This window comes from Bos grunniens, chromosome 11 (genome assembly GCF_055505025.1).
Source record: "Bos grunniens cultivar Pamir isolate PY7600 chromosome 11, Bosgru_T2T1.0, whole genome shotgun sequence".
Classification (NCBI taxonomy): domain Eukaryota; kingdom Metazoa; phylum Chordata; class Mammalia; order Artiodactyla; family Bovidae; genus Bos; species Bos grunniens.
In genome coordinates this window covers 92,309,805-92,337,621 of record NC_141175.1, presented here as the reverse complement: position 1 = coordinate 92,337,621, position 27,817 = coordinate 92,309,805, and the positions used below count along the sequence as shown (strand labels likewise).

The 27,817-nt window shown below is 40.2% G+C and overlaps 1 protein-coding gene across 3 annotated transcripts in view; it reads left to right on the top strand.

Annotated features, from left to right (window-relative positions):
• Positions 1-1,534: 1,534 nt before the first annotated feature.
• The window catches only part of TTC27 (tetratricopeptide repeat domain 27), a 184,352-nt gene continuing 158,069 nt past the window's right edge, over positions 1,535-27,817 (top strand). The window contains exons 1-5 of one of the 3 annotated variants that reach the window (XM_086327527.1): positions 1,535-1,886; positions 4,989-5,084; positions 13,882-14,059; positions 16,737-16,866; positions 23,405-23,545. In XM_086327527.1, coding sequence (XP_086183653.1) covers positions 5,027-5,084; positions 13,882-14,059; positions 16,737-16,866; positions 23,405-23,545 — 507 coding nt within the window. In that variant the 5' untranslated portion in view covers positions 1,535-1,886; positions 4,989-5,026. Of the gene's footprint in view, positions 1,887-2,234; positions 5,085-12,053; positions 12,506-13,881; positions 14,060-16,736; positions 16,867-23,404; positions 23,546-27,817 lie in introns of those variants that run through there. The other 2 variants (XM_086327528.1, XM_086327526.1) reach the window with 2 other exon arrangements.

Here is a 27,817-nt window from a genome sequence, read left to right as displayed (position 1 = left end):
TTGAGCAGCCCTGTGCTGAATAATTCATATGACAGGTGGCCCCTCGTCAGGCATTGCTAACTGCTTATTTATTCCTTAAACCAAAGCTAGTTATTTGGTAGACAGATTTCTACAGTTGCTTTTTTTTTTTTTTTACCATATTAATAGTTTTCCACAATTTAATGCAGAGTTAATAGGCTGGTATGTCCATGAGACTGGTTAGACCGGAAGATTCCAAGATAGAAACAGACAGGCCTGCTGAATCAGCCTAGAGATGGGAACAGACCAAGTTGCAGACCTTGGTGGAGCTGTGTACTCGGCTGAAGCGGCAGCCAGGAGCTACCACACCAAAGATGGTCAGGACATGGCCAGGCCTCGGGTCCATTTGGTTTGGTTCCAGTAATAGTGATAGTCATACTCCAGTGAGTGGAAAATACTTTAAGATACAAAACCTGAGATTAAACACTTAATTTTCTGGTATCTTCCCTTATATTCTTATTTTCTGTACTTTTCTATATAATTGGTATATTGTATGTTCAATTTTATCACCTTTTTAACACATTACATACTTTTTATCAAAATTAATGGCTTCATAATATGGATGTACTTAGCTTCTTACTGTTAGACATTCAGGTTATTTCCGTTTTGCTAATTATAAATAATGCTCTAATGAACATAGTCTATATCTTTTATTTCCTTATGATAAAGCCTAGAATTACCAGGTCAAAAGGTTTGATATACAATGACTTACTGCTTTCCAGAGAGGTTGTATTGATTCACACTTCTAGCTTCAGTTAATGTTCCCATTCGCTGGCCAGCGTAGGTGATTATAATTTTTTAATCAGAATATTTACCTATCTTCATTAAACATGCTTTAGTCTGCCTTTTTTTCAACATTGTTTATGTTTATTAGCCATTTGCATTTCTGCTTTGTCAATGATCAGTTTATACCTTTTCCCCATTTTGTTATGTATTGTCTTTGGATATTTTAATATAAATGAGCTACTTGTGTGATAGAATGTTAATTTTTATCATATTTGTCTATATTTTTTCCAGATGGCCCTTTAACTTAATTTTTCTCATCAAAGTTTTAAATTATCATGAAATCATCTATTGATCTCTTCCTTTGTGATTTTAATTGCTTTTTACTCTTTTTTTTAAGAGCTCCTCTCTGCAAAGACAAAAGAATCATATATTTTCTAACTGGGATTGATTCCGGTGTTGGTATAAGCCTGGCTGGACATAAATTAGAATGAGCTTAAAAGCTCCCTGCTTCCCACCATAGGAGTCCAGCAGGGTGGTAAGAGTGTAGGGGCCACATGCTTGAGTTTTAAGGTGTACACCAGTTTGAAAGGAAGCTTTTTCCTCTTTTCCTTGCTCTCAGCTTCCTGTCTTCTGCTTCTTCAAACTAAAGGGCTGTGCTGAGCCCTCTGAACTTATGCATTTCTTGGACAGAAGAGGCACCCTCTGGCCTTCTTCCCTTAGCCCCTGGATGTGATCCCATGGGCTTCACCAGAAAACGAGTTTTCTTTGCTTTCACCTATATGTGTCCCTTGGAGAAGGCAATGGCACCCCACTCCAGTACTCCTGCCTGGAAAATCCCATGGATGGAGGAGCCTGGTAGGCTGCAGTCCATGGGGTCGCTAAGAGTCAGACACAACTGAGTGACTTCACTTTGACTTTTCACTTTCGTGCATTGGAGAAGGAAATGGCAACCCACTCCAGTGTTCTTGCCTGGAGAATCCCACGGATGGGGGAGCCTGGTGGGCTGCCATCTCTGGGGTCGCACAGAGTCGGACACGACTGAAGCGACTTAGTAGCAGCAGCAGCATACGTGTCCCTCCTCAGGTTACACCAGCTGTGTTTTCCAGTGCAGGAAGAGCTTGTGTCAGGCCGCCATTTTGATGGTGAGTTAGTTTGACTCACCTGGTGCTTCTCCAGGGAGGGAATGCCTAACCCAGGGGTGTCAGCTGCAGGCTGCCCTGGGCCACTAGAAGGCCCAGGTCCTGGGATTACACCTCTGCCTGCTGGGGTTCCTAGGAGAGTGATTTGATCCTCTTCACCTCCCTGGCCTCTTCTCTTTTCCAAGGGATAGATCACAAGGATAGGTACCAGTCTCCCTCAAACTCGCCACCCCCACTCCCCTTCTGTTCCTTGTTACTGCTTTTCTCTAACCTTTCCATGGGTTTTGTTCTTTGGTTTATCTCTTTCTCTGTTTACCTCGCAGTCTGCAAAATTGGCAAACAGCCCCAGAGCACCTCCCATTTCCCTGGAGTCATTTTCATTATTTATGGGGACAAGCTGGAGCTCCTTTATCATGTTGGTGCCCTTTTTCTTTCTTCTTGTTACCTTAGCTCTAACTGTATAAGGTTTTTTGACCAGTTGGCTCCTGTAATTTCTCTGAAGCAAAGAGCCTAAGCATTGGCTACTGAATTAAAGGATATGCTGTTTCTGGCAGTGGTTCTTCAGTATGTGCTGTGTTATTGAGATAATGCCCCTAAAGCACAGATTTAACATTTTCAATTTTTGTACAAAAATGAAGATTTATAATTTTCTAGGAATAATCAAACTGGACTCTAATGTGCTGATAATCTTCCTGTGTTTGTCCTATATTATCTATAGAGATTTATCTATAGTCTTGGTATTCTAATATCTAAATCAGCTATAGTCTGATCCTCCATAAGAGCTACAGTACATTCTGTCTGGGAGCAAATCCTGAAATTGTAGGTGTCGTGTCCCATAGAATAAAGAAATAATTCTAATAATGATTCCAAAAAATCAGTCATAGCTTAGGACATAGGCTTATTAGAGATTCTTACTACTTGAATGCTGCTCTTAAACCAATGCAAAAGTTCATTTCCCTTCAAGCTCTTTATACCCTCAAAAACACTTTATCTTTTATTATCTTTCCCCCCCCACACACTGACATCCTCTTTTTTTCTTAAAAATAGTGAACTTGCTTTCCTTTTTGCTTTTCAGCTAACTTTAAAATTGTTCACTACAAGATTTTATATTCTACAGTCGGGAATGAGGTAGATAAGGTGGCATTATATCAACAAGAATTATTGTCCCATTATTACAGACAATTCTCCCTGGGAGTTAGAGGAAGGACACAATATTGTTTGGTGCTGATATCTCTTGAAGTGGTGTCATTGGGCTGATTTTGGACACTTTTTTTTTTTTTAAGGCAATGTGGATGAGTGTTTCTTTGAAAGGGCCTTCTGCTTGTAATATGTTCCATTATCTTTATATGTAGACTCACAAGTCTTAAAGAAGAAAGCCTCATTTTATTCTTTTATACAGAGAGACAAATTATATGTATTTCTCCCTTGTTTACTTTCTGTCTGGAAGTTAATAACTATACATTGAATTTTTTTTAACTGGCAATTTCATGTATTATTATTTTTTCATGTATTATTTCTGATTGAATTCAATAATTCATGCTTGAGCCCATTTGTAAAAGAGGATATTAGGCTCCCTTTATCTTGGGTCTACTGTAGGATATTGGCCGAAACTTTCTTAAAGTCTTTTTAAAATCTTATTTTTTAAAAATCTTTACTTATTTCATGATTTTGAATCTTTAGGTTAATCCAACCTTAACAAAAAGACTTTGAACTTACTTTATGTAGTATATTTTTTATTTTTAAATTTTACATAGAAGCTTTATTTAAATCTTTTTTTTAAATCCCATTATTCATAAACTTTTTTTTTCCCATCTTAGAGGAGTCTAACAGTTAATTGAATCAATTGGTACAGGTCCAGCATTATAACCTGCTTTAAATATCTTATTCCTTTATCTGTTTTCTTGAAGTTGGTGAAAATCCTTAATTATAGCCCTCTACTTGATTCTTGAGGGTAGTTTTAACTATTATACAAATGTGACTTCATGTCCTAGCCATTTTCCGATGTAATTGCTTTTTTGTTTGACTGGTTTTTGTTTGTTTTTACCTTTTTTTTGGTATTACACAAAAGTAAATTATTTACATTGGGAAAAGAGACCCTAATCAATGAATAAGAAAATGCAGAAAAATAAAATAATTAATTGACAAAAGTCTTTATAATAATTTTTCCTTACATGTTTTGACTGAAATTAAATTTTTTTTTCTTGGAGGTAATCTTTTGATTACCTCTTCATAGAACCATAATTTTTGTAATTTTCCTAAGACTGAATAGGGAGAGAATTCATTATTCCTGCATGGTTGAACAAAGTCTTTTTTATTATTGATGGTAGGAATGCATAAACTTCTCCCATGGACATATACACTATTCATAGTATTCCAACAGGTTTGTGGCCCACCAGCACATAAATTTTGTATTCTGTGGTTCCCATCAAAAAAGAGGGGTGAGAGGTGGGAAGGGGGTTCAAGAGGGAGGGAAGATATGTATACCTATGGCTGATTCATGTTGATGTATGGCAGAAACCAACACAACATTGTAAAGAAATTATCCTCCAATTTAAAATAAATCATTAAAAAAATTATGATGGATTTATAGTGATACCCATTCTCAGTGTGAAAATCAAGTATATTCCTGATAGGAGTGGATTTCCGTTTTGGCCAGGAATTGATGAGGATTGAATCTTCTCATAATTTTACGTTAGTCTGATTACTGGAAGAATTTTACATAGCTTCTGGTTGTGTGCACTTCAAATCTTGTTTTTCTTCGATTATCCACCTACTTCTGGTGTTGAGCAGCACAGAACTCATTCATTCATTTCATTCTAAGATTGCCAGCCTTCATTTTTTCACAGTAGGTCAGTACCGAGGCTGTAGGAATATTCTTGGAAGCCATTCCTACACTGAAGTGGTTAGCAATAGCCACAGAAATGACTGCATACTCTATAAATCTATCTCACTAAACCAAAGTTAAACACGTCCCCATCTCAGTTTCCTGGATTCCCCAGATTCCCACAGCCACTCTAGAACTACCTGCTTAGAGAGGAAGTGTATCTGAGTGAAAGATTGAAGCTAACTAATTGACATGACAGTGTCTTCCTTTTTTGACTGCAGCTTGTGGGATCTTAGTTCCCTAAACAAGGATTGAACCCATGCTGCCTAAAATGGAAGTGCTGAGTCCTAATCTCAACCACCAAGGAAATACTGAAGGTAACATTTTTTTTTAAGTTGTATTAAGATATATTTCACATACCATATAGTTCACCCATTTGAGGTATACAATTCAGTGGTTTTTAGTATATTCACACGTGCAACCATCACCACAGTTAATTTTAGAACATTTTCATCATCTCAAGAAGAAACCCCGTATCTTTTAGCCATCACTGTCCTCTCTCGACCTGTTCCCTCACCAGCCCTAAGCAATCATTAAGCTACTTTTTTATTACTTTTGCAGATGTTATGCAGTCTGAGGATCAGGTTGTTAGGACTACATTGTTAGGACCCTACCCAGAGCCTTGAGAGGGGCCATAAACCTTAAGCTGCATTAGCTTTGTGGTTTATCTGCCTCTGTACCTTTATTCTACCAAAATCTGTATATGTGGTTCCCTGTTGTTCACAGAGTTGATTGGATCTACTAGAGTATGTGAATTTTTTGTGAAAACTGGGGATAAGGAGGAGTTCATTTGGAAAATTAAGTAAAGCTGAGTAAAGCAAAAGAGTAACCCAAGGAGTTGGGAATGTTACGAAGTCTGTTAGACTGTCTTGGAGTTTAAATTGTTTTGTTTTGTCTTTTGGGAGGCCTCACTTTTTCAATAAAAGAAACCAGTGTTGTCTATGTGCTGTTCTGTCTCCTAATTTTTTTCCAGAATGCCTCTTAAGCATATTAATTGATTCTTCATGACATATCAAAAGCTCCCCATGATGCCATTGTTATTCCAAGTTTTAAAAGATTAAATTAAAAAAAGTTCTTCCGTTTATCAAAGAAAATTCAAGAGTTAGGATTGTGGTACAGCACTATGTAAGAGGCAGAAATTCTTCCAGGAAGAAGTTCAGGCTCTGACGTAGACAAACCTGTGATCACTGAGAAGAGAGCAGCGCGGTTGGTTGGTGACTGTCTCACGGTTTCCTTTGTCAGAACATCAGTCACTTTGAATGAGGGCCCACCCTCATGACCTTATTTTACTTTAATTCTTTAGAGACCTTGTCCCCAGATACAATCACATTTTGAGGGGCTTCTCACTGCGGGTAAGACTTCAACATAGGAATTTGGAAGGCCTACCACAATTCAGTCATAACATATAGTGAGGGGTTGATGTAAATAATAAACAGTTTACAGTAGGAATAGGAAGGAGTTTTATTTGAGCCAAACTGAGGACTATTGCTTGGGATACACAGATTCAAGAAGCACGTGAATTGTGTTGACTACAAAATGGGGAGACTTACACAGGCAAAAATCGAAATGTTGCCTAAGTTGTTAAATATTAGGATCGGAGCTGGCAAGAATGGTGCAAGGACTGATTGGGGTCCAAAATGATTGCATATTTACAAGGGGGAACTTACGGCCATATGATTGCATCTGGTAGCTGCTTCTGATCATTTTTTGAAAGTGGCTGGTTTGATGCAGTCAGAACATTCAGATTCGTAGTTGATGTAGGAACATGTCTGAAACCACACCCACAATGGCCACCTGGCTTTGCTTTGAATGCCTGAACCACAGTTAACTCCTTTTTTATTTTTGTTGTTCAGCTGCTAAGTCGTGTCGGCCTCTTTGCAGCCCTACAGACTACAGCACACCAGGCAGGCTTCCCTGTTCTTATGTCCTGGAGTTTGCCCAAGTTTGTGGCCATTAAGTCGGTGATGCTATCTAACCATTTCATTGTCTGCCGGCCCCGTCTCATTTGCCTTCAACCTTTCCCAGCATCAGTGTCTTCTCCAACGGGTTGACGCTTCACATGTGGTGGCCAAAGTATTGGAACTTCAGCTTCAGCATCAGTCCTTCCAATGAATATTCAGGGTTGATTTTGATTTTCAAGTGATCTTAACTATGTCATCAGAGGGAAAGTCGTCCTGGCCAGGCACAGTCTCTCCCAGCAGAGCGGAGTGTTGATCTTAATGGGTTTGTGGCAGTGTGGAGTTCAGGGTCTGGGAGACTTTCTGAGGAATCAGGAATTGATGTCTTCTGAGGTATGACTACCTAGTTGGTACTCTTGTTGGTTAGTTGGCGCTCAGAGGTGTGTTTATTTGAGTGAATCCATCCCTGACAGGAGGACTTTCAGAAGCAAGAGGCTAACACTGATTGGATGGCTACAAAGGTCTATTCTGTGAAACAAATTTTCATTAATTGAGTAAATAGGTTTAGTGATGGGCAGAACGGCCATTCTTTCCCTAAGTTTTTGGGGATGTTATTCTCAAAAGTGGCTCTCGTATGTCCCAATTTTCTCCTAAAGTGGCCAAATATCTTAGTTCTAAAGGAATTTGTGTCACTTTCTAGCTGATTGACAGATTTACACTCTGAATCCAAGTCAGTGATATTTTGTTGAGGAACAGAGGTTGGAGTCATCCTGGTTCCTCAGATCACTAGTCATGTGGCCTCAGACAAGCCACATGACTTCTCTGAAACTCGGTTTCTTCGTCTGTAAGGAAACAATAACTGTCTCTCTGTGTTGTTAGAAGTATCAACAACATAACTTAAGGAAACTGCCTAGCACACTATGTGTGGTACACACCAGTTCATGGTTCTTATCCCTGGCTTATTAGACTCACCTGGAGACCTTTAAAAACTCCTGAGAATAGGAGTCTCCCCACTTGCCAGAGCTTCTGATTTAATTAGGGTCAATTCCAAATAGGTGATTCCAAAAGTCCCAAGGTGGTTCTGATGGCCAGCCTGATTCAAGAAGCATTAGTGACAGCTCCCAAGAGGGGTGATGCTCTCTCAACCCACTCTCTTCTGTTTCCATTAGTTTCCCCCTGAACTTGATGCCCTTCCCAATTTTTCTCCCATAAGCCTGAGAAGAAATAGCCCTCCCTATGCCATATGTGTACAACTTTTGATAGGATGTCTGTGGCTCTGATATATCTCTAAAGTGATATATATTTTTTTGTTTAAGGGAAAACTGGTATATAACATTATATGTCTCAGGTGTACAGTATTTAATTCGACATCTGTATACTCTGCCAAGTGATCACCCCCCAAAGTCATTACCATCTGTCACCATGCAGTTGAACCCTTCCCCCCACCCCTTAACCTCTTTCCCCTCTGGTAAACACCAATCAGTTCTCTGCATCTATGAGTTTGTTTTTCTTGTGTTTATTTTTTTGTTTAGATTCTGCATATGAGTGAAATCTTATATTTGTTTTTCTCTGTCTGCCTTCACTTAGTATAATATCCTCAAGTTCCATCCATGTTGCCACAAATGGGAAGATTTCCCTTTTTTTAAATATTCAAGTGGTATGCTAATTATATATATATATATTTATATATACATCACATCTTGTTTATCCATTCATCCATTTGATGGACACTTGTTTCTGTATTTTGGGGATTATAAATAATGCTGCAGTGAACATAGGGGGTCTATATATCTTTTCAAATTAATGTTTTAGTGTTTCTTGGATAAATACCCAGAATGAAATATCTGAATCATATGGTAGTCCTATTTTCAATTTTTCGGGAATCTCCCCGTTCTTTTCCATAGTGGCCGCACCAATTCACATTCCCACCAATAGTGCACAAGGGTTTCCTCTTCGTCACATCCTCTATAATACTTGCTATTTCTTGTCTTCTTGGTAATAGCCATTTCAAGAGGTAGGGGTTGATACCTCATTATCATTTTGATTTGCAGTTCCCTGATGATTAGTGATACTGAACATGTTTTCATGTGCCAGTTGGCCATGTGTATGTCTTCTTTGCAAAAAGCTGTATTCAGAACCTCTGCCTATTTTTTTAAATTGGTTTGCTTTTTGTTGTTGAGTTGTATGAGTCTTTATACATTTTGCATATTAATCCTTTGTCAAGTATATGGTTTGTAAATATGTTTTCCCATCCAGTAGGTTGCCTCTTCATTTTGATGATGGTTTCCTTCACTGTGTGTAAGCTTTCTAGTTTGATGTAATCCTATTTATTTATTGTTGCATTTGTTTCTTTTGCTTTTGGAGTCAGAACCACAAAACATTGCTAAGACCAATGTCAGTGGTGGTAGTGGTGGTTTAGTCACTAAGTCGTGTCCGACTCTTGTGACCCCATGGACTGTAGCCTGCCAGAGTCCTCTGTCCATGGGTTTCTCCAGGCAAGAATACAGGAGTGGGTTGCCATTTCCTTCTCCAGGGCATCTTCCCAATGCAGGAATCAAACCCAGGTCTCCTGCATTGTAGGCAGATTCTTTACCAACTGAGCTAGGAGGGAAACGATGTCAGTCGATTTACCGCTTTTACTTTCTCCCAGGAATTTTACAGTTTCAGGTCTTAAATTCAAGCCTTTAAGCCATTTTGAGTCAATTTTTGTGTGTGGTGTAAGATAGTGGTCTACTTTCATTGTTTTGTATGTGGCTGTCCATTTTCCCCAACACCATTTATCCTCTCTATTGTATCTTCTTGGCTCCTCTGTTGTGAATTAACTGTCTGTATACATGGGTTTATTTCTTGGTTCTCAGTTCTGTTCCATTAATCTGTGTGTTTTTTTATGTAAAGTGGCTATCTTTTTTTTGTATGTGAAGTGATTACCATTTTAATACATGAAAGTACATGTTACATTGATCACATGGATAAGAGAAGTGTCTTCAGATCCAAAACTGGAATTCAGAAGACAGGGAGACTGGAAGGTATCTTGTTCCAAACTGTAAAAGGACAATCACACTGAAGTCTGCCTATAACATTTGCAGGGTTGTGAAATACATTCTATAATACTTCTTTGAGAAATACATCTTCAGAGCAAAAATATGTGTTAAACTATATGTTTATATAAGTGTAGCAGCAGCAGCAGTCATCAGAATAATTAATTAAAATAACTTAGTGGGCATTGGAAAGGCTAGTAATGTTTGGAGAGGGCTTCCAAGGTGGCACTAGTGGTAAAGAACCCACCTGCCAATGCAAGAGACATAGAGACGAAGGTTTGATCCTTGGGTCACGAAGATCCCCTGAAGGAGGGCATGGGAACCCACTCCAGTATTCTTGCCTGGCAAACACTATGGACAGAGGGACCTGGTAGGCTACAGTCCATAGTGTTGCAAAGAGTTGGACACAATTGAAGCAACTTAGCAGGCATGTGATGTTTGGATAAGTAATGAAATAAAGATATACATAATTAACATTACATGTTTATTCCATAAAATATATTTGTCTTGCCTTTACCTCTATAAAATCATCAATTATGTTTTAGTATTTGTATTAGTTCCTGAAGATGCTCTAGAAAATTACCACAAACTTGGTAGCTTAAAGCAACAGATGACGGGACTTTTCTGGTGGTCCAGTGGTTAAGAATCCACCTTGTAATGCAGGGACACAGTTTTGATCCCTGGTTGGGGAACTAAGATCCCATGTGCTCTGGGGAAAGATCCCACAGTGGAAGACCTGATGCAGACAAAATAAATAAATACATTTTTTTTTTAAAAAGCAACACATATATTCACTCACAGTTCTTAAGACCGTAAGTCCAAAATCAAGGTGTCAGCAGGACTACTGTCTCTTTAAAGGCTCTAGGTGAGAATCCATTCTTTGTCTTTTCCAGTTTCTGGTGACTGCCAGCATTTGTTGGCTTGTGTATGCATTACTCCAACCTCTGCCTCCATCTTCACATATTGTTCTTGTGTGTGTGTGTGTGTGTGTGTGTGTGTGTGTGTAAAATCTCCCTCTGCCTTTCTCTTATAAGGACACTTATAAGTGCCATCTCTTAGGACAGGACTTTGAACCCATCAGGTTCATTTTAAAATCCTTTTTCCAAATCAGGTAACAGGGATTAAGACTTGATATCTTTGGGGCAACTAGTCAGCCCACTATAGTTATCAAAGATTTCCTGCTTCTATTAACACTGACTAAAGGATTATAAAAATATTTTTTTATTTGAAGTATATAAAGTTTAAATGCATTGTTGGCCAGAAACAAATAGACTGCCAAATAGTGTTTCCAGCAAAGATAGGTTTATTCAGGATCATCAGAGAATTGCATTTTGGTACCCACAACCATGGCAAGTCATGTGTAAGTTCTCCTTTCTGATCTCCGATCTCTATTTAATTGAAATATATATTTGTTACTTTTTTACATTTCCTTCTGTTGATCAGGATCTTTCTCTGAAAGTCTCCCTAATCAACGGTCAGGTTTTTTAGTTTCAGTGGGTTTTTGTTCCTCTATGACAAGAAGGAGCTTTCTGGGGTGTAGAGCCTCAAGTCAGAGGGAAAGTAAACAGATTGGACCTTCCTCTAGTTGCAGGGAGCATGGGCTTCTCTCTAGCTGTAGTGCGTGGGCGTCTCTTTCTGGGGGCTTCTCTTGTTGTCAAGCAGGGCCTCTAGGGAATGGGAGTCCAGTAGCATGGGCTTAGTTACTCCATGCCATGTGGAATCTTCCCAGACCAAGGATCATACCCGTGTCCCCCTGCATTGGCAGTCAGTTTCTTAACCACTTGATCACCAGTTAAGTCCAGACAGAGTTCTCATATGGAATTCACTGGACTCCTCTTCGTTGGTTCTCTAATTCCCTGAAATGGTACCTCAGTGTTGGTAGTAAGGGCCCACGTGCTTCGGCAGGACCGACTAAGGCTTTCATCAGGTAGTCTGGAGGGTTCTGACCTAAAGAGAAATCAAAGCTGCAGTCTTTCCAATTATACAGCAGCTGGGCGAGACCGAAACTGTGATCTCTTCCACTGGCCTCCTGGCCGGAGAAGGCGATGGCACCCCACTCCAGTACTCTTGCCTGGAAAATCCCATGGATGGAGGAGCCTGGTAGGCTGCAGTCCATGGGGTCGCGAAGAGTCGGACACGACTGAGCGACTTCACTTTCAGTTTTCACTTTCATGCATTGGAGAAGGAAATGGCAACCCACTCCAGTGCTCTTGCCTGGAGAATTCCAGGGACGGGGGAGCCTGGTGGGCTGCCGTCTACGGAGTCACAGAGTCGCACATGACTAAAGTGACTTAGCAACCGGCCTCCTGGGTGGGTGGTGCAGGATGACTTCACGCCCTCCACTCCTTCCGCAGCTCAAGGTTACGCCTCTGGGGTCGGGACTGAGGGAACCAAGGCCCCTCCCCCAAGTCCCGTCCCTTTCCCCAGCTTGGGGCGGGGCATCCTCACTGGGCATGCTCGGTACTAAGGGCTCGTGTTGGTCTCCTAGGCGGAAGCAGGTTCAGCGAGTATGCGTGTTTTTCCCAGGGTTCTCCGCGCTGCTGTTATGGCCGCCTCCTTGTTCCGCTATCTGCACATGGTGGTCTAGGCTTTGTGTTTACACGACCTGTCGCCACTAGTCGTCGGCCTCTTGGTCGCTTTTACTTGTACTTTCTTCTTTTTGACTCCTGTGTGACCTTCGTAGGAATCTTTTGGCTGCAGCTATGTCCGGGGTGATGTGGACCCCGGAGCTGGCAGTGCTGAGGGGCTTCCCTACTCAGGCTGAGCGGCAGCAGTGGAAGCAGGAGGGAGTCGCCAGTTTGGGTGAGAGGGGTGAACGTGCCAGGAGGGACTTACGCCGCCGTGAGGACTGTGGGGAGAAGAGGTGGCTGGGTTTTCATCTCTCCTGTATTTTTTTCCTACCCAAATCTACCTGATTTCTTAAGGCTTCAGGTTGTTGCATCCTTGACCTGGTGGGCGTGGTCTTCGGGTTCCGTACTTGTCTTCACCCTAAATTTTTCCCCGTCCAGGGGTTCTTTACCGTCTGAGCTACCAGGGAAGCCCTCAGTAATAATGTCAATTATTTTTATAATCTCTTAACACTTATTCAGTCACTTAATCCTTATAATAGACATATAAAGTAGACAGTACTTTTGTTCCCTTTTTGCAGATGAAGAAATTTAAGTAAGTTGGTTAAGTAATTTATTCAAGGTCTCACAGCTGGTAAGTACAACAACTGAAATGAGGCAGCAAAGATGTAATCTTGTAAGCAAAGCACATTTACCAGAGAAATAAAGAGTTAAAAGGCACATTTACTACAGGGTTATAGGTACACGTTGTTGTACGATTTAAGCTGGACCCAAAAGAGAAATATCAATTTAGGACTGTGTGTGTGTGTGTGTGAGAGAGAGTTTAACACAGTATATATGTGTAAGTGGGATGTGTGTGTGTGTTATATACAATAGGTGCTTCAGGTGAGAGGTAGTTTCTGAAGTCTGAGTCTGGAAGTCTTATGGAAGAAATCAAACTTGACCTGATTTTTGATCCGAGAGTAAAACTAGTAAGTGGAAAAGAGTTCCCCAGGAGGAAATCACCAGTGTAAAAGGGTGGAGGCAGGAATGTGCGTTTGCATATGGTTGGGCTTCCTTGGTGGCTCATAAACAGTGAAGAATCTGCCTGCAATGCAGGAGACCTGGGTTGGATCCCTGGGTCCGGAAGATTCCCTGGAGGAGGTAATGGCTACCCACTCCAGTATTCTTGCCTGGAGAATTCCATGGATAAAGGAGCCTGATGGGCTGCTGTCCATGGGGTTGCAAAGAGTCGGACACTACTGAGTGGCTTATCACTTTCACTTTCATGGTGGGGGTAGTGGGAGCCAGATGGTAAAAGGAAATGTTCTAAGAAAACTTTTCTGTTCTCAGTAGGATTCCTTTTGAATTCTCAGCAGAAGGATTATGTTCGTTGCTGCTGCGGAATATTTTTTCTAGGTCTAACTTCTGCCTTACTGCTCATGATATGGATGAACTCCTAATCCTAGGAGAAATGGTGGGAATTTGCACAGTGCTTTGTGATTAATTTATAGGAAGTGTTCTAGATATATACATTTTTTTTTTTTTGCATACTGAAATGGTAATAGTGTTACCCTTTGCAATATGAAAATAGTTTTTTGGATTATTGTACAAATTTTCTTTCTATTACAGAGAGTGGATCTTTCCTACAATTGTTGCTAGAAGGGAACTACAAAGCCATATTGTTAAATTCATTGACTCAAAGTATTTTAAATTCAGCAACAATAACTGAAGAGAAGATTGACAGCTACCTAGAGAAGCAGATAGTAACATTCCTGGATGATTCAGCAGAATTGGACAAAATCAGAAGGTAGAATTTTATTTGAAATTTTCATGGAGAAATGAATTTTGAATACATTTGGTAGTGTCTTGACAGTATGTAAGGCACACTGACTTCTGCGGTTTTTGGAAAACCTGGCTTTACATTTAGTCAAGACTCTTGATGTACGTAATAATCTATGTAAAAGCTTCTGTCCAGAGGACCATCGAGAATGAAAAGGTAAAGTGGTGTAGGATGTCAGAGGTTCATATATAACACTAAGTTATGACCGGGTGGTAGCTGCCAACCACTGAGCTTCCAGCTGCTTAGGTCTCATAGGTTTTAGCTATACTTAAGACTTCAGACCTTCTTTCCTTTTAACATGAAAGTGTACACTATCATCTGGTTATTTGTAGATTGCTGAGTGAGAATTGTAAGTACTTTTATTATTTTTAGATTGTTACCTTTAATGTTTTTATTATGGAACCCTTGGTTTATCTTCTTCCATTGATGTTTATGTAATTTAATAGTATTTAGTATAAGGGATGGAGAAGGCAGTGGCACCCCAGTTCAGTAGTCTTGCCTGGGAACTCCCATGGACGGAGGAGCCTGGTAGGCTGCAGTCCATGAGGTCTCAAAGAGTCGGACGTGACTGAGCGACTTTACTTTTCACTTTCATGCCTTGGAGAAGGAAATGGCAACCCACTCCAGTGTTCTTGCCTGGAGAATCCCAGGGACGGGGGAGCCTGGTGGGCTGCCGTCTGTGGGGTCGCACAGAGTTGGACACGACTGAAGCGACTTTGAAGCAGCAGCAGTATAAGGGATAGTTGCACAGCAGTTAACCTAATTTTTTCAGTGGCTTATATTATACTCTTGTAAGTTTGTTAATATACCTTTCTTTTCTCTACTGTCTCTGGCAACCATGTTGTTTTAGTTTTCTTTGAAACATGCACTTTTGTTTTATCATAATTTGTAAGAAATGACTTCATTTTAGTTCTTGAACAAATCAACTACTGTGCTTGGTGTTGAGGTTGTAAAGATAAATAAAATGTAATCTGCATTTATTAGGAGTTTATAAAAGAATACTACTACAGACATTGTATTTTACTTAACAGATGTCATTCATTTTCATTTTTCTTGCCGTCTGGTAGTTTTTCTTTGCTTTCATGTCGGTCCTATTATTTTGCTATCAGGTGTCTGTGTGTTACCATAGCTTTGTGTGGTGACGTAAGAACACACGTGCATGCACAAATGCATTAAACACTGGTCGACCAGAACTCCTGCTTGTCACATAGAGCTGAGAAGAGACATTTCAGTTACCTTATTTTGAGGTTATTTGAAAATTAAACTGTATTCTTAGCTCTTCTTGAGGATTTTGATTTTTAGTTATGACATTTATTAAGGCTTACATTAAGATCTTGCTGCACACCTGTTTCCCCAAGTTTCCTAAACTTCTAACTACAAACAGCCTCTATTCTTTCTTTGCTCTGCTCTCGATTGCACTGTGTCCAGAGCATTCTGGATACCATAGGCGCGTAGGTTTTATTTTATTTATTTTTTTCTTAAAGAATCTTCCTTTTTGAGGTAGGGCCTAGGGAATCTAGGAGGATTCTTGTAGCTTCATGCTGAAGAAAAAGTGAAAGCAGTCATCCTCTTCCTCCAACACTCCCTAGGCCCTACCGCAAAAAGGAAGCTTCTTTAAGAATTCCATGGACTGTATAGTCCACGGAGTCACAAAGAGTCGGACACGGCGGAGCGACTTTCACTTTCACTCGTGTCTTAATCTAAAGGTTGGCAAATTACCTCTGGTGGGTCAAGGCCAAAGTGCCTCAGAGTGTTGCTTACATTTTTAAAAAGGTTGGGGACAAAAGAAACACCTGTGACCTGTAAAGCCTAAAATGTTTTCTCCTTTACAGAATGAGTTTACCTACTTACTCCTGTCTTCAGCCAAAGTAGGATTGAAAAGAAATAGGTTCAAGTGCAATATCTAGGGTTTTTTGTTGTTGTTGTTGTTGTTCTCATAGTTTGTAGTGCAGATCAATAAAATGTTTGGAAACAATTTTTTATTGACACTTTTCTTATGTATAAAATCAATTTTTCACCCAATGTCAGAGCTGTTAAATAGAACATAAGACAAAGTTCTCAGTATCTGATCAGGTCCTAAACCAGTGCTGTTCAAGAGAATGTTTGTGATGATGGAGATACTCTGTATCTGCTTTATCCAGTGTGGGAGCCAGTAGCCACGTTTGGCCATTGAGCACTTGAAATGTAGATAGTGTGACTGAGGGACTGAATTTTTAAATTGTATCTGTGTGTGGGTGCATACATAGTTGTGTCCAACTCTTTGCAGCCCCATGGACTGTAGCCCACGAGGCTCCTCTATCCCTGGAATTTTCCAGGCAAGAATATTGGGTTGCCATTTCTTTCTCCAGGGGATCTTCCTGACCCAGGGATAGAACTCACATCTCTGGTGTCTCCTGCCTTGGCAGGTGGATTCTTTACCACTAGCACCACCTGGGAATTATTTTAAAGAGCCATATGTGACTCAAGGTGACTGTGTTGGACTTTGCAGACCTAAACTGTAGATTTCAAAAAATTTTTTTGTAATACTCTCAGATAATGTCAATGTTGATATCTTACATTTTTATTAATAACACTGAAATGAAATAGTAGTGTATTTGTGGTTATACATAATGGTTTATGTTTATTTCTTTATTCTTATATGCAGACAACAGAAGATATTCCTACTTGGTGTAAGCAGTTTGCAACTTTTTGTTCAGAGTAACTGGACGGGCCCTCTTGTTGATTTACACCCTCAGGATTTTTTGCCATCTGTTTTGTTTCAGCAGTTCAGTGAGGTACGCTTCTTGGAAATGTCATATGTAGGTATTATTGTGTTTATTCTTTAGAAATGGATCTTTATAAGCCAGAGTTAATAGTAGGTAAGAGAGAAACATGACTTCGTGGCTTGTACAGAACCTACTAAGAATACTTGTTCATTGATCAGAGTTTCATGTAATTCAGAAGTTCCGGTGTCAGTCTCAAACTCCTCTTCAAACGCTCCTCATTTTATGGAGCTCTGTTAGCTGCTCTGTTTATTAAAGAATGGACAGCTGCACCAGTCCTCCAGCTGCATATTTTACCACAGCTACACAAAGATACTTTCTGAAGAAGTAGAAAGTCTGGAGATCTGTTTAATTTTGTTGCAGAAAAGTTTTGCAGCTGTGCTTAGAACAGTTCCTGGGGAGGTTTCCTTTGTGTCACAGATACACTTATTTGTATGTACTTAAAGTGTGTGCCTTGGAGATGCCCCATGGTGATAATGAGTCTTAATATCCGTGTATGGAGATAATGTTACTCACCTGCATCCATAGGTCATCAGTACGGCTTGCAGTTTGAACACCTCAGTTGTGTTTGAGCACATGTACCCAGGGCTTGGGGGAATGTAACCTGCCCTAAGAAGAAGATTGGTAACTGAGGTATCCAGCCACCTCAGAGGACTGGAGCATAACTGTTAATAACTCAGCCTGGAAAAAGGGCACCTTAACATCCAGAACTTACGCAGTCAAAAAGACCTGTTTACTGTTTCCTGTTTTCTCAGAATTAGAAATAGCTGATGAAAGGGGAATGGAGTTGTTAGAAATCAGTGTTAATAATTTGATGAGAATCACAAAGCAGTCATAATCTGAAGCCATGGCAGTTGTAGCTGTACAGTCAGTTTACTGAGTCATAATGTTATATTGTGATAGAATAACTAAGATTCATAGTGCTGGCTCGAAATCATTACTGAAACGTTAAAAGCCCTTGCATATTTTATGTCTAAGAAGGGAATTTAATCTATACCTTACAAAAGTTGTCATCCAAGATGATTACAAGTAAAATCCCCAAGATTTTGACACTTAAAGAGATGCTTTGATTATCCAGGAGTTTACGTATATGGAACATCTCACTTCCTCTTTGTGTATGAAACACTTTCTGGCCTCTGTTGCTGCTCAGTGCAGGGTAGAAACCTACCAGACAAGGTTGCAGATACTTACTGAGCACTGATGTGTGGTTGGAGTGGTGCTTCATTCCCATGTGTTGTATCAGTTTGACATTTTCTGTTGATGAGAAGACTGAAGCTGACAGTGGTAAGAGAAACTTGCAGAGGCTTTATAGCTGGGGGATTGGAACCCATGTTTTCTGGGTCCAAATCCAGTACTCTTTCTGCTGTCTAGTGTGGAAGCACCTGTGGAGTCAGATAGCAATTCAGACAGTGCAGAAATGGGTTACATGAGAGAGTCAAACTGTAAGAAGCATTGAAATGAATAAGACATGTGAGGAAAGTGATTTTTGTCTGAGAAGACCTTTTAGTCAAGAGTGGACCTTGAGGTAGAACCTGAAGGGTGATGAGGGCAATGGATCAGTAGAGAAGAGGAGGAAATACGTTCTAGATGCAGTCACATGAGCACAAATTTAGAGGACAGAGCAGTAGGTGTTTGTGAGGGCTGTTTGAGGGGCTGCTTTGAGCCTGTTGGGGCAGCAGTAAAAGATGGGGCTCAGGCCACATCGTAGGAAATTTTCATTAAGACCTTGATTTTAATCTTTTTAGTATAAGTACATCTTACTCTCAATAAACATACCAGATGTGTGCAGTTTAAATAATAAAACATCTTTGTTTCCACCACCTGGCTTGAGAGAGGGAACATCACCAGCCTTGGAGAATGGAACTTTCTGACTGCTCTTGCTTAGGTGTTGAGCCCCTTTGCCATTGGGGTGGCTCTGTGGGCCCAGGGCTAGGAGAGCCTTGGAACTGGTCTCGTCTGGCTTAGCAGCCTCTCTAGCTACCTGGTGTGCAAATCATAGCATCTTCTGCATGTGCTCTGACTTGGAAAAGCATTAGAAGGTCTCCTGTGTGTGCTTCTTGGTGACATCCCCAGCCCCCTTTCTCATGAAACACTCTCATGAATTTGATGTTAACATTCCATTGCTTTCTTCATAGTTTTAGCACTTACATATATATGTATTCTCAGAAAACATATTGTTTAGTTTTGCCACTTTCTGAACTTTATATAAGTTAAATAAGCAGGGTGACAATATACAGCCTTGACGTACTCGTTTCCTGATTTGGAACCAGTCTGTTGTTCCATGTCCAGTTCTAACTGTTGCTTCTTGACCTGCATACAGATTTCTCAGGAGGCAGGTCAGGTGGTCTGGTATTCCCATCTCTTGAGGAATTTTCCGCAGCTTGTTGTGATCCACACAGTCAAAGGCTTTGGCATAGTCAATAAATAAGTAAATAAAGCTTATTTAACTTATATGCAGAGTACATCAGGAGAAATGCTGGACTGGATGAGGCACAAACTAGAATCTCGATTGCCAGGAGAAATACCAATAACCTCAGATATGCAGATGACACCACCCTTATGGCAGAAAGTGAAGAACTAAAGAGCCTTTTGATGAAAATGAAAGAGGAGAGTGAAAAAGTTGGCTTAAAACTCAACATTCAGAAAACTAAGATCATGGCATCTGGTTCCATTACTTCATGGCAGATAGATGGGGAAACAGTGGAAACAGTGACAGACTTTATTTGGGGGGCTCCAAAATCACTGTAGATGGTGACTGTAGCTATGAAATTAAAAGATGCTTGCTCCTTGGAAGGAAAGTTATGACCAACCTAGACAGCTTATTAAAAAGCAGAGACATTACTTTGCCAACAAAGGTCCATCTAGTCAAGGCTATGGTTTTTCCAGTGGTCAGGTATGGATGTGAGAGTTGAACTATAAAGAAAGCTGAGCACCAAAGAATTGATGCTTTTGAACTGTGGTGTTGGAGAAGACTTTTGAGAGTCCCTTGGACTGCAAGGAGATCCAACCAGTCTATTCTAAAGGAAATCAGTCCTGAATATTCATTGGAAGGACTGATGTTGAAGCTGAAACTCCAGTACTTTGGCCACCTGATATGAAGAACTGACTCATTTAAAAAGACCCCGATGCTGGGAAAGATTGAAGGCAGGAGAAGAAGGGGTTGATGAGGATGAGATGGTTGGACGACATCACCAACTCAGTGGCCATGAGTTTGAGTAAACTCCAGGAGTTGGTGATGGACAGGGAGGCCTGGCATGCTGCAGTCCATGGGGTTGCAAAGAGTTGGACACGACTGAATGACTGAACTGAACTTTATATAAATGAAATAAATTGTGTTCTGTGACTTGCTTTGCTTAGACTTATATTTTTGGTATTATAAACTATTCATTTTTACTGTTGCATAGTATTCCAATTGTATGAATGGACCACAATTTATATATCGATTCTACTTTTGATGGCCACATGGGGTGTTTCCGTTTTTGGTAGTATATTATGTACCATGCTGTTGGGAACACATCTTCTGGGAATCATTTGTAAGAGTTCCCAAGCACAGCAAAACTTAAAAAAGGATAATGTTTGGTGCAATGAGCTAAATGAAGGAGGCTGTTTTTACTGCCTGCCCCCTTCCTAGGGCTATAGTTAGGCACCCTGAGGGCTGAGAGGACTGATGTTTTACCACACTTGTAAATGCTTCCCAGGACTGAGTTGGGAAGCTCTGCTGAGGGCAGGTATCCATGAATGGAACTGCTGTGCTCTAGGGTATATGCATGTTCAACTCTTCTTACTGTGTCAGGTTGTCTTGGAAAGAATTATTCAGTTTATACTCTTTATCAGCAATCTGAGAATTTGGAAGATGGAGTTGAAGTTTTAAAATTGGGGAGTGGCATATCAGTATTTTCCAGCTGTCATTTTCCTGTGCTTATTGATGTTTCATAGTTCCTGTGAGGACAGATATTTGTGAATATACTTCATGGTGTTGGAGTATAGTCATCAAAGCCAAGTTAATTTTCCCTGCCTCCAATGTATGGAGGCACAAGTTGGCATTTTTAGCACTGCTGTGTGACGGCTGGTCTAACCAGCCTCGGGATAGCACTGAAGCTTAGCGTCTGAGTAATTCCCTCTCACACATAAAAGTTGATCTTCTAGTAAACTGGTTTTATATCAGATGTATCTCAGGCTTCCAGATGTTGACTTTTCTTCACTGTTGTGATTAATAAGTATTTTTATATGTCTTATGCTCTCTTGACTGAGGAGTTGTTGCTAAGGGACTTATAACTTTCATTTTATCTGTTTTCATTGAAAATATAAACAGTCCTCTTTCAAATTCAGCCATTTTTCCAAACCTCTGTAAGCATGGTTAGAGCTTGGTTGGAATATCAGTGTTAGATCACAGGAGTAGATAGAGACTGCTTCACTTAAGCAGAAGATAGAAAAGCATTCAATTTTTTGATAATAGTGATGCAAAATAACTTTGGCAAAAGAAATTTGTTTGTTTATTCATGCATTCACTCCTTTACTTATTTATTATTTGCCGTGTTAATGACATTTTCCGAGAACTTAAAGAGGAGAAGGTTTAGTAACCAACCTCTGACTTTGAGTATCAGAGGAAATGAGATCCAAGTAGTGTATCACGGAGTATCTCTTTGTGTAATTTTCTGTTTGTTGCCCTGTTAAGTCACCTGTTTGTTATCTTTAAGGATTTCATTAGAAGATAGTGATCTAAATTTGTGCTACAACAGGTAGAAGTCTTTTTTGTCTCAGTGTGATTAGAAAAGGATTCTTTTTCTTAAAGTCATGTCTTGTACTTCACCAGTTTGGTTGGGATGCTAGGAAATAAAGATTGTTAAGTCCACCTAAAAGGCAGGATGATTCGGTGAGGCTTCAGGTCCAGCTTGGGCATGTGAGGCAGGGTCTTCTCTCCAGTCCTTAAGCGGTAGCCTTGCTGGTGTAATTGGTACCTCCACTTGGAGGTCTTGCGGGGAACCTCAGACTCATCGTGTCCACCCTGGATTCGTGGTGAGGTTCTTCTCCAGACCAGGTCCTCTTCTGTGTCTGTGTCTTGGTTGCTTACACCCCCATCCTGCAGTTGTCCCAGTCGGAAGGCTGGCAGTGATCCCGGCCCTGTCCTGGAGGACTGCCTTGTGCTTGGCCCAGGTCTGAGGGGAAGGTAGCATGAGATGGTAGGAGGAATACTGGCTTGGGAGTTGGAAAGCCTGGGCTATAATCTCTGTTCAGACCCTAACTTTGGTGTGATTTTGGACTGAACTTAACTTTTTTTGTTTTGTTTTCTTCTGAGATTGAGGCAGTTGTAATACTTCAGAATAGTTCCTTGATTATTGAACTTGAAAAAAAAAATTCATTCTACCCTCAGTGTAGGTTAACAGTAAGCTTTATTGGTGGTTTGCTGGTGGTCATTCACATTGTCTTTATTCCTCAAGTACACTTTTCAGTGATGATGAAGGGGCTGTTCCTTCTGTACCTTTATTTAATGTTTTTATAAAGCAGGGATTCCCTGGTGGCTTAGAGGTTAAAGTGTCTGCCCACAATGTGGGAGACCTGGGTTCTATCCCTGGGTCGGGAAGATTCCCTGGAGAAGGAAATGGCAACCCAGTCCAGTATTCTTGCCTGGAGAATCCCATGGGCGGAGGAGCCTGGCGGGCTACAGTCCACGGGGTTGCGAAGAGTCAGACATGACTGAGCGACTTCACTTTCACATAAAGCATTGAGCCTGGCACTGGCATCACTTGGATTATTTAATCCTTACAAGAAACATGTGAGGTGTAGGTTCTGTTATTTGATTTTATAATTGAGGAAGCTGAGGCTCAGTTAAAAGAAATCTGCCTATGCCCACAAACTAATAAACAGTAAAAGGACTCCATCCTGTGTCGGTGACTTAGAGCCTGTTTTCCTGATGTTGAGCATTCCTGCTGTTGATTTTGTGGCAACTGTCAAAATTATTCAGCCCACATTTTAAAAACATGAGTGTCTGGTCCAGTGTAGAAAATCTGTTCAGTTGAGAAATGGGTTTTTCAGAGACCTTCCTGTTGGGCAGGCTCTGTTCACGTCGGTCCGTGATTGTATGCCTACTCAGCATCTGATATGCAAGACTTTGTTGTTCTTTGGCCTGAGAGTAATTAAGGGGCAGCTGTGGTTTGTAACGACATTAGCTGACTGGTGAAGCGTATATGAAATGTAGGTGTTTAATATGAATACTTTCACATAGAGATGGCTTTACTGAGAAAACACTTTGTTGTAAGTAAATCTGTAAGATAATGGTGCCTCTTCAATAGTAGCATTTTCTTGATTGTTCTGTTCCTCTAAAATATAAGCAGATGGGTGGTCATTGGTCAGGGCAGGCTGGAGTTGTAGATCTCTAAAGGCATTTATAATATTAGGACTTGGTCCAGTGCCAGTTGCTGTGTAATAGATAAATGATTGTGTTTCAGAACTGAGTAACTGGGAATTATGTATCCTTTTAAGACATACAAAGGTTAACTTTTTTCTAAATTATTTGAACTTATATATATATATATTTTTTTTTTTTTTTCAGATCAAAGCGCTGGATGCGTTTCTTCTGAGTCTGCTCGTTCTAGATGGTGAATCAATCTACAGCCTGACCACAAAGCCTATCCTGCTGTTATTAGCAAGAATTATCTTAGTGAATATAAGACATAAACTGACAGCTATTCAGGTAAAGAAAGAAAAGGAGCCAGGAGATTCAGACCCAGGTGTGGCTTTTGTGCTGATTAGCATCAGACTTTGGGTGTGATGCTGACAATGTCTTGGTATATTTATTTTCTAAGTCTTCCTTAGGTATTTAATTTAATCTCCCCTAATGAGATTAGTATAAAATGAAACATTGTCTTTTTAATAGAATTGTATATATGTGTTATATATATGTATGCATGTGTATAAGTGTTCATTCTCTGAATCTTAAAAGTGGGTTTAGAAACATACATCACAGTCTTTTATGAATTTCATGTAAGGATAATGAGCAGTAGCCAGAAGCATGCATAACACATATAGATCAGATCAGATCAGATCAGTCGCTCAGTCCTGTCCGACTCTTTGCGACCCCATGAATCGCAGCATGCCAGGCCTCCCTGTCCATCACCAACTCCTGGAGTTCACTCAGACTCATGTCCATCGAGTCAGTGATGCCATCCAGCCATCTCATCCTCTGTCGTCCCCTTCTCCTCCTGCCCCCAATCCCTCCCAGCATCACAGTCTTTTCCAATGAGTCAACTCTTTGCACGAGGTGGCCAAAGTACTGGAATTTCAGCTTTAGCATCATTTCTTCTGAAGAAATCCCAGGACTGATCTCCTTTAGAATGGACTGGTTGGATCTCCTTGCAGTCCAAGGGGCTCTCTAGAGTCTTCTCCAACACCACAGTTCAAAAGCATCAATTCTTCGGCACTCAGCCTTCTTCACAGTCCAACTCTCACATCCATACATGACCACAGGAAAAACCATAGCCTTGACTAGACGAACCTTTGTTGGCAAAGTAATGTCTCTGCTTTTGAATATGCTCTCTAGGTTGGTCATAACTTTCCTTCCAAGGAGTAAGCGTCTTTTAATTTCATGGCTGCAGTCACCATCTGTAGTGATTTTGGAGCCCAGAAAAATAAAGTCTGACACTGTTTCCACTGTTTCCCCATCTATTTCCCATGAAGTGGTGGGACTGGATGCCATGATCTTCGTTTTCTGAATGTTGAGCTTTAAGCCAACTTTTTCACTCTCCGCTTTAACTTTCATCAAGAGGCTTTTGAGTTCCTCTTCACTTTCTGCCATAAGGGTGGTGTCATCTTGCATATCTGAGGTTATTGATATTTCTCCCGGCAATCTTGATTCCAGTTTGTGTTTCTTCCAGTCCAGCGTTTCTCATGACGTACTCTGCATAGAAGTTAAATAAACAGGGTGACAATATACAGCCTTGACATATTTCCTATTTGGAACCAGTCTGTTGTTCCATGTCCAGTTCTAACCGTTGCTTCCTGACCTGCATACAAATTTCTCAAGAGGCAGGTCAGCTGATCTGGTATTCCCATCTCTTTCAGAATTTTCCACAGTTGATTGTGATCCACACAGTCAAAGGCTTTGGCGTAGTCAATACAGCAGCAATAGATGTTTTTCTGGAACTCTCTTGCTTTTTCCATGATCCAGTGGATGTTGGCAATTTGATCTCTGGTTCCTCTGCCTTTTCTAAAACCAGCTTGAGCATCAGGAAGTTCACAGTTCACATATTGCTGAAGCCTGGCTTGGAGAATTTTGAGCATTACTTTACTAGTGTGTGAGATGAGTGCAATTGTGCGGTAGTTTGAGCATTCTTTGGCATTGCCTTTCTTTGGGATTGGAATGAAAACTGACCTTTTCCAGTCCTGTGGCCACTGCTGAATTTTCCAAATTTGCTGGCATATTGGGTGCAGCATTTTCACAGCATCATCTTTTAGAATTTGGAATAGCTCAACTAGAATTCCATCACCTCCACTAGCTTTGTTCGTAGTGATGCTTTCTAAGGCCCACTTGACTTCACGTTCCAGGATGTCTGGCTCTAGGTCAGTGATCACACCATCATGAATATCTGGGTCGTGAAGATCTTTTTTGTTCAGTTCTTCTGTGTATTCTTGCCACCTCTTCTTAATATCTTCTGCTTCTGTTAGGTCCATACCATTTCTGTCCTTTATCGAGCCCGTCTTTGCATGAAATGTTCCTTTGGTATCTCTGATTTTCTTAGAGATCCCTAATCTTTCCCATTCTGTTGTTTTCCTCTATTTCTTCGCATTGATCGCTGAGGAAGGCTTTCTTATCTCTTCTTGCTATTCTTTGGAACTCTGCATTCAGATGCTTATATCTTTCCTTTTCTCCTTTGCCTTCGCTTCTCTTCTTTTCACAGCTATTTGTAAGGCCTCCCCAGACAGCCATTTTGCTTTTTTGCATTTCTTTTCCACGGGGATGGTCTTGATCCCTGTCTCCTGTACAATGTCACAAACCTCCGTCCATAGTTCATCAGGCACTCTGTCTATCAGATCTAGGCCCTTAAATCTATTTCTCACTTCCACTGTATAATCATAAGGGATTTGATTTAGGTCATACCTGAATGGTCTAGTGGTTTTCCCTACTTTCTTCAATTTAAGTCTGAATAGCACTTACAGTAGATCTTAATTACTATTACTTTTCTTGGCTCATGTCCTGCATTGATTGATATTTGGGTTGGGTTTAGTAGAGCATTTGTTCAGTATCCATTGTATGGTTTCTCTAGGGTACATAGGAATTAGTGAGAAAAGCTAATATGCAGTAGGAGGTGATAAAAACCACAAGAGAGCATTGAAGAAAGCCCTTGAGGTGTGCTGGTTCTCTTGCAGCTTCTCAGCTGTGTGCAGCTGACTCTTCAGTCTGCCTTGCATTGTGAAAGCAGCTGCAGATACTATGTGAATGGGTGTGACTGTATACCAATAAAGCTTTATTTACGGACATTGACATTTACATCTCATATACTTTCACATGTCACAAATTTTCTCTTCTTTCAAAATTGTAAGGACTAGTCTTGATTTGGGGCTAAAGGAACACAGTTGGCGGACTGTTTCTGCCCCACAGGATGGAAGCTTCCTGATTCCTATCCTGCTTGTTGCAACTTAGGCATGTAGACCTTGTATTGCCAGAAATAGTAAATCTAAATTTTATGTGAGATCTCCCAGTTTCCAAGTGTTGGCCGAAAAAGTTTAAGAAATAATATTTCTATGGATAAAATGGGGACTTGGTCTGTACTGTATAAGGGCTTGTTTTCCTGAGCATTTAAGTTGAGGCAAAGAAGAGGTAAAAAGGTAATCATGCCTCTTTCAGCAACTCTCATGAGAACCATAAGGTTTGGAATCAGTTGTACCAGAAGGGTTTTTACTTGATGGATTTCAGTGTATACTAGCAGATATAAGGCCTTATCTTTGATCTTTTAAGTGATGTTAGTTTGAATAAAAAAATGTTTTTCCAAGTTGATTTGAGTTAAATGATCTTATAGACTGAGTAGTACTTGAGCCTAAAGAAAGTATCATCCAGACATGAGGTTGCTAAATGGTATCATTTTCTTTCTGGTGAGACTAATGGTCATTAATGAGTTAGTGATACAGTTTTCTTGATGGAAAACTTTCATCAGCATGCATATTAAGCAGGAATGTATCAGGTTGATTTTTTATTAAAAATAAAAATGATTTTATTTTTGTGAAACAATAAAAGAAGATGATTTTCCCCACCCCCTAGTCTGTAAAGTATATAGACCATTATTAGTAATTTGTTAACGTTGAGTAAAAGGAATTTTGGCTTTGGAATCAGACCGGAGACCTTAGGCCAGTGAATTACTCTGAATATCAGTTTCCTCATTTATAAAGTGGACTTGAGTTGGCAAGCAGTTACTGGGTTTCTTTTGAGTACACTCATGCACCTTGCCTTCTAGAAGGTTATTCACTAGTATGACTTGTCAATCAGAACAAGTAATAAGTGCACTAGTCAGAAGATAGGATCTGGGAACTGTCTAAAGCAAGACTTCAAGTTTCCTTTTTCATCAACGCCTCAGATTTTCTATTAAGTGATTCTTAACAGATAGAAAAAGGTACTTTTATTTTCTAGTAAAAAAAATAGATCATGCTTTCTTTCTTTGCTTCACACTCCCCCTTCTCCCATGTGAAGATTTTCGATTAAAGAGTTAGTTTATAGATCTGATTTTTAAGAGCTGAGCATCATAAGTTGTATTTTTTTTATTAATCATTTATTTATTGACAAACAACCCTTGGTGGTTTAGTCACTAAGTTGTGTCTGACTCTTGTGACCCCATGGACTGTAGCCTGCCAGGCTCCTCTGTCCATGGGATTCTCCAGGCAAGAATACTGGAGTGGTTTGCCATTTCCTTCTCCATATATGTTTTTTTAACAGGGCAGTCTGTTTGACTGGATCTATCTTAATTTCCATGTCTAG